This window comes from Phaseolus vulgaris, chromosome 4 (genome assembly GCF_051622355.1).
Source record: "Phaseolus vulgaris cultivar YP4 chromosome 4, ASM5162235v1, whole genome shotgun sequence".
NCBI lineage: Eukaryota > Viridiplantae > Streptophyta > Magnoliopsida > Fabales > Fabaceae > Phaseolus > Phaseolus vulgaris.
In genome coordinates, this window is record NC_143501.1 from 45926117 (window position 1) to 45932696 (window position 6580).

At 31.8% G+C, this 6580-nt stretch overlaps 1 protein-coding gene and 1 non-coding gene across 2 annotated transcripts; both read left to right on the forward strand.

The window, feature by feature from the left end:
- Positions 1-95: 95 nt before the first annotated feature.
- On the forward strand, positions 96-3593 carry LOC137837810 (ankyrin repeat protein). The gene is made up of 6 exons (XM_068646948.2): positions 96-327; positions 435-505; positions 1399-1447; positions 1550-1656; positions 2886-2968; positions 3064-3593. Exons 1-6 carry the CDS (start codon positions 279-281, stop codon positions 3365-3367), a joined length of 663 nt encoding a protein of 220 aa, XP_068503049.1. The 5' UTR covers positions 96-278; the 3' UTR covers positions 3368-3593.
- A 1020-nt stretch (positions 3594-4613) lies between these two features.
- On the forward strand, positions 4614-4698 carry TRNAM-CAU (transfer RNA methionine (anticodon CAU)). The gene is given in 2 exon segments: positions 4614-4651; positions 4663-4698. It is a non-coding gene; the product is annotated as a tRNA-Met (tRNA).
- The last annotated feature ends 1882 nt before the right edge of the window (positions 4699-6580 follow it).

Consider the following 6580-nt stretch of genomic DNA (forward strand, 5'->3'; position numbering starts at 1 on the left):
TTCCCTTTTTTATCAATTCTAATTTTTTACCAAATAAAAAAATTAATTAATCAGTTCATCCACATTATTTACCCCTAAAAATGAAAACAACAAACGAATTTTGTGTGTGTAGGTTTTAGTGAGATAAAAGAAGAAAAGAAGATTTATGTTCGGGAAGGGTCATCTTCTTCCCCTTTGAGTGTCTTTTGCGAAGGAATCAAATCCAATTTCAGACTCTCAGCGTTCTCTTCTCTCATCACTTCCCACTGTCATAGACAAAATTTTGCAGAGAAAAAGCGATGGCAGGAAGGGAAGTTAGAGAATACACAAATCTCAGCGACCCCAAAGGTATCCCATTCTGAATTTCTTTTTTTCGAGCTTTTCAATTTGTTGTTGTTGTTTGAAGTTTTGATTTTTATTGGATTTTAATTACTGGGTATGTGTTAATTTCGCAGATAAGAAATGGGGTAAGGGAAAAGATAGGATTGACGATGAGGATATTACTTTCCAACGAATGGTTGCAAAGGTTAGCGCATTGATTCACCCTCCGTTATGTTATGTGTATCTGGATATTAATGTAATATGTGTTTTGCTGCCCTTTTGCAAGTGTGCTTTAAATTGCTGTTGAAGCTAATCTAATGTCTGAACCTTTTTGTAAGAAATCCTTATAGTTATGGGTTTTTTTTTTTAATGTTTGATGATATTTTGGAATTGGTTTTCATGTATGTGTGATATGCCTAAAATACTGTTTCTTTGATTATTCATGAAACTATTCTATGATTGTCGATTGTTCTGTAATTGTTGCATGGACTTTAGAATAGTAACTTTGGAATAAGCCTTCTAGCTGTGTTGCATGCTATGGTTCCGCTATGTTGTTACTATCATTGATATGGTATCAGTACGAGGAATTGGAAAAATTTCTACAACTATGGGACGGATATGTGATGAGATGGTATATCATTTATTTAGAGAAACATGAAAGTATAAGAAAAATGTATTAAAATGGTAATTTAAATGCAATTTTCATAATGTTCTAACAAAACTATGCTTAAAAATTAAACTGAGAAAAAGTTTTGAATAAAGTAGCTGTTTGCTTCATTTCTGCTACTGAGCAGAACAACACTACATGAACCTTGGTGGTATGTATGGACCGATTTGTTCTTGAGTGTTGAGTTGAGTCAGGTATTTAACATGTCTTTGTTGGTGGTTTCTTTAACTTCATTGTCCTTCATTAGGGAATGTAGCTAATCAGAATTTGGTCATTCTCCTGTGTTGGTTTTCTCTTTTGGCCACGTGCTGCCTGCCTATGCTTTTTTTTTTCAACTTTCAAGCACTTTTTTTTGCAATTTGAGGGATTTTTCTGATAACATGCCCCGGCAGGGATCTTGGCTTCCTGTATTGGGTGGTTGATGCAAGCAGATGCAAGAGGTTGCTGGGGAGCGTGGAGGTTACCTTCATGGTCGAGGCGGTACTGTTCATTTCCTCTTACTATCTGTGTCTTGCCTGTGCTTCTGCTTCACCTGCTTTTTTAGTTTCTTTCTTCCGTTTTTTTTAAAGTTTAAGTATGCAGCCTTGGACAGCGATGATCTTCTTTATCTCAAGGAGCAAATGGAAGCTGAGGAGGATGCAGAGCGCCTCCTACGGCGAACTGAGAAACGGGCATTTGCTGCATTTAAGATATCCTTTTGTAGTCATTTGTAACACATAACAATCCTTGTTTTTGTTTTCATCTTGAGTTGATTTGATACTGATTTTTATGCCCTGTGACTACAAATTTCTTGCTTCATTCTTGCATGCATTTTAGTGTATGATCAGAGTCATCTTATTTTCTTAATGGTACTTGAAAACTGTGAATCAGGGTCTGACTGTGAACTCACAATAGGAGATGTTCAAGGTTCTGGAGTGGGTTGAACCAAGATTTTGAACAAACTACATAGTATGATAATATATAAAAGGTGTAACATATATATGCTTAAGTAAAAATATAAGAATATGCGTGTGTGTGTGTGTATAATGGTATAAGTAATTTATAGCAAATCAATTGCTACAAAGTCACAATAAATCATAGTCACTCTATATAAATATTTAAATATGTGCTATAACTAACAGTTTTCTATGAATAAAGTTATTCTCAAAATACATAGTGTTTCTTGGTATGTAGTTTTATGCTGACATTTGGGGGCCAGTTATTTTTCATGTGTTGATCAGATGCAATACATATACATATGGTTCACTTTGTACTTTTAACAGCTGACTCCTGACTTAGTGCTACAATGGTACATGCATGAATTTTATTGCTCAGGGTTTGAATCCCTGTCTGCATTCTTTTAGCTATGCTTCCATTTAGCTTGCATTGGTTTAGCTGGTCAAACCCTGACTGACTGGTTCACATGGTTAGTTCAGTTCACTTGGAGTTTAGTATGTTCAAGGCTGGCTTTTAATGTTATTCAGCCTTGATTGGACTGTCCAGTAGTGCACTTCAATCCAATCAAACTAGCCATTCTGGTCCAGTTTTAGAAACTATGCACTGAATCTTACATCATACATTTAAGATGTTCAATGCTATGCAAGTGCTTTGATGAAGAAGTTATGTAGGAGTAGTAGGGTTTTTCTTTAAGCATGACAAAATATACATTTCAAGCTTTATGATTATAATGCTGTTTTTAGTCTGGAAATTTGATTGAATGAATTTAAACAGGTGTTACATTTTTTAATATGGTTGTCTGATCCTAATAAGTTCTGCTGAATTGATATATTCAAAATGCAACGTAGGCACTATTTACATATTCATTTGTCCTTTTTCATAGTTTGTGAAACCTATATTATATGATACTGGTAAAGTGTTTCTGATGAAGTTGCCTGTGAAGTTGTCTGTTTTACATTGTTTCCCCTTCACCAACAAATACAGAGCTGCAAGTTTAGCAGATTCAACACCTGCATCTGTACCATTGGCATTTCGCGTTGAGCCAAAGCCAAAGAGTGGTATTAGGTAGATCTTCCCAATCCTTCTTGCCCCTCCTTGCATTTCCTTGTCTTTTCCTAGCTTCAGTGATTCTCAAAGTATTTATGGGTTTTATGATATAGGCAGCAAGATTTGCTGAAAAAAGTTGTTGAGATTAAACCTAAGAGGCCAAGATCTGATGGCAATCAGTCAAACCCAGCTTCTCGAAACGCTCCTGTCACAACTTGTAAGCCTGATCATGATCCTTCAAAAGAGAAGCAATATTTGCCAGGACCAAAGAAAGTGGAGGAACAATCTTTATCTGGATTAAAGAAAGCTGAGGAGCATGCTCCATTGGGGTCCCCTGAAACCGAAGCTAAGCCTAGTGTTGAAAACTCTGGTGGGGGTTTACTAGGCCTAGCATATGATAGTTCTGATGATGAATGATTGGTAATTGCAGCTTGATGGCAGATTACTTCTCTCCATCATTGTCTCTGTAGGTTTTAGTTTTAGTACAGAATGTTTTATTTGTTTAGAGAAAGTATTGAATTGTAGTCAAGGCATAAAAAGTTTCCTGTATGAAGCATTAGCCTTTGAAGGTTGGAAAAGAAAATGAAGAACTAGTCCATAACTACATCAATATGAGTATGTGAGATACAATTTTGTATGCTAATTCATCTCATCTCATCTCATTTCAATGTGCCAGTTTTGTTTATCTTGCTATAATTTTAACTATGATGGTGGTCCTTGAGAAATTACTTGTTCAGAACCCATATATATTATGGATGTGGCATGTTGTAGCATGGATAACCAATGCAAGTTTTAATAACAAAAAATTGTTTAAAAAAATAACTGAAAAAAAAGATTAAAGAATTGAGAATCAATTAAAACAAAACAAAAATTGTATCAATTTAGATTTCCTTTTAGAACCTAGTGGTTTGGTTTAGTCAATGGTTGGATAAGAAATTTGGGTAATGTGTAAACAAATTTAGTGAAGAATAACTTTAACTTCCATATAAATTTAAATTTTTTGTATAAACATGTGAAAGATGAGTCATTATATTCTTTATTTTATTTTTTGTTGTTGTAAAATAATGGACATACTTTTATATTTTATTTTAAAAAGATAATACTGATAAATATACTGATAAAAAAATTGTGCAATAAAATCGTATTCAAACTATAAAAAGTTGATTATCAAATGACTTAACTTTTATATTTTGGTTCTAATCTAATGTATTTCTAACTAAACCAAACCATCTAATTCCCTACATTAATATCTTTATGCTCTTTGGGTGTTGTGATTATTGTAACATCTTGAGTAACAAAAGTAGTCTATAGTTGCAGGCATCATTCATCTATATAGAAACTTTAGACATGGAAAGTTACATATTAGAGACAAACACAGCCTCACAATTATGTGCCAAACTTATATATCCAATTTCATATACTTATATTACTTTATAATGTATCAGTTTATTTCATTCAACTGATAATTTGCTGGCCTTATCAACCAGTCAATAACTCAATGTCTTTACTGAATCAATCCTTGGTTTTACACTGAATGCATCTAACAAAAAAATGCATTTACAGGGTTCAATTAAAAATGTTTAGTTGGGTTGAAATAAAATTTTGTTTGAAAATGAATAGCTGTTATCTATCAAAGTTTTACAAATGCATATAACAGAATATAGGGGTGGTGGCGCAGTTGGCTAGCGCGTAGGTCTCATAGCTTCTGAGTTATCCTGAGGTCGAGAGTTCGAGCCTCTCTCACCCCAATTTTTGCTTTTCACATACAAAATAAAATGTTATATTTTTTTTTTAATTTGATGAGTACATTTTTTGAACATTGTATACATGAAAAATAATAGATTTAGGTTATTATGTTTCTAGTGGAGAAAATGGAGAATGTTAACTAGTTGGATATCATTATTATTATCATTTTTAAACTCAACAAATTAGTGGATGTAATAGGATGATAGTATAAAATTGTTTTATATTATTATATAAACTCTTTTTTCGAAAAATTTAGAGATATAAACATATAGATAATATGATATAAATGATTGTCCATTTTTTTTATCATAAATTTTTATACATTTTACTAATATATTAATTTTGTATCGGATTGATAATGTCTCACAAAAGAATAAAATATAAAAAATTCGCCATTTATTTTCCTTAAACACTTTGTTTTGATCTCATTTTATTGTATCAATTTTTTCATAATACATATTACCATTTTGCTAGAAATTTAACGAATTTGAAAAGATTGAATAATATGCCACAAATAAATTTAAATTATAGAATTTTATCTCTAACTACATGAAACTTTTTCACGGGAAAGGCAAGAAAATCCATGAGAAAAGTGAGGAAAGTAAGTTTGATAAGCAAGGAAACATGAAGAAAGGAAAAGCTTGCTTAAATTCAATGCAAGTTGAGTTAGGAAATTGTGAAAGTTTGGTTTGCAAGAAAAGTTAGTTTTGAATGAATGTGGGTGATGATGGAGATGGATTCACTCAATATTTTATCCTAAAGGGCTACAATGCAATTCATGTTTTTGTTTGGTTCTTTATGTGTTCCTTGTTATAGATACTTTCATGCCATAGGTATTAAATGTGTGTTAATAGATTTTCTTATTTTTAGCATGAAAATGAACTATATTATTTTAACCCATGTTTCCTCTTTTCACAGTTTTAATTAGGCACACCTTCTCATTTGGTGGAGTTTGGTGGAGTTATATGTTAGTGTTTGGTGTGCATAATATTTTATGTTGATTGTGTTTACATTTTAATTATTTTTAAGAGTATTCATAGAAGTGCACCAATTAAAAATTAATCTATATTTTAACTAAGCAATTAATTTAATATATTTTTATTAGTTTGCATAATTTTGATTGTTCATCGCCAAAAACATGTATTTTATTTGTTATTAGTGGAAGTAAACAAAACATAGATGATCCTGTGCAAAAGAAAATAAGTTATAGGTGCGTAACAACACATTTCTTTTGGACATATATTAATGAATAAAACAAAATAAATAATTCTACATAATTTCTTTTTTAATTAGTAAATAATAAAATTAAATAATTATGATATTTAAGGGATGTCTCAACTTGTATATAAAAGTAGGTAAGGTTAATGAACTTCATATAGTTTAGCTTTAAAAAAAAATAACCTCTAATGTTTTAGTAACCCTCTCAAATATCACCTAAAAAACAAATACCTTCCCTATCTTAGTTACATTCATTGACATTTATGGTTGATATATGTAGTGTGATCATCCCGTCACTATTAACTCTTATGTATTTTGCATCTCCTGCACCGCCCTCCTTCATTATGGATATATGGTCATTCTCACTATTATCCTGAAACGTGTTGGTTATGTTTGATTGTAGGAGATATTCTGATACATGAAATATGAAAATATGTTTAAAGTTGAATCCGCCTATGAATCATTTTACTTGTTCTTGAATGTTGAATGTTGTGTCTCCTTCCACAAATCTGCAAAAATAAAGCATTCTTGTTCGTATTGCCTGCACTTAGACATATTCCCTTGTCATGAATTAGCTACAATGTTGGACTATCTAACTTACGTTGAGCCTTTTGAGTTGTTGACATAAACACGCTAATTTAGATTAATTTCAAACACAAAACGGGA

What these genes read in the sequence shown, in the direction of transcription:
- LOC137837810 (XM_068646948.2), top strand. Translation starts at nt 279, where the DNA reads ATGGCAGGAAGGGAAGTTAGAGAATACACAAATCTCAGCGACCCCAAA. An exon ending in AAATCTCAGCGACCCCAAAG is followed by an intron (nt 328 to 434) that starts GTATCCCATTCT and finishes TTAATTTCGCAG; the next exon opens with ATAAGAAATGGGGTAAGGGA. An exon ending in TCCAACGAATGGTTGCAAAG is followed by an intron (nt 506 to 1,398) that starts GTTAGCGCATTG and finishes TGATGCAAGCAG; the next exon opens with ATGCAAGAGGTTGCTGGGGA.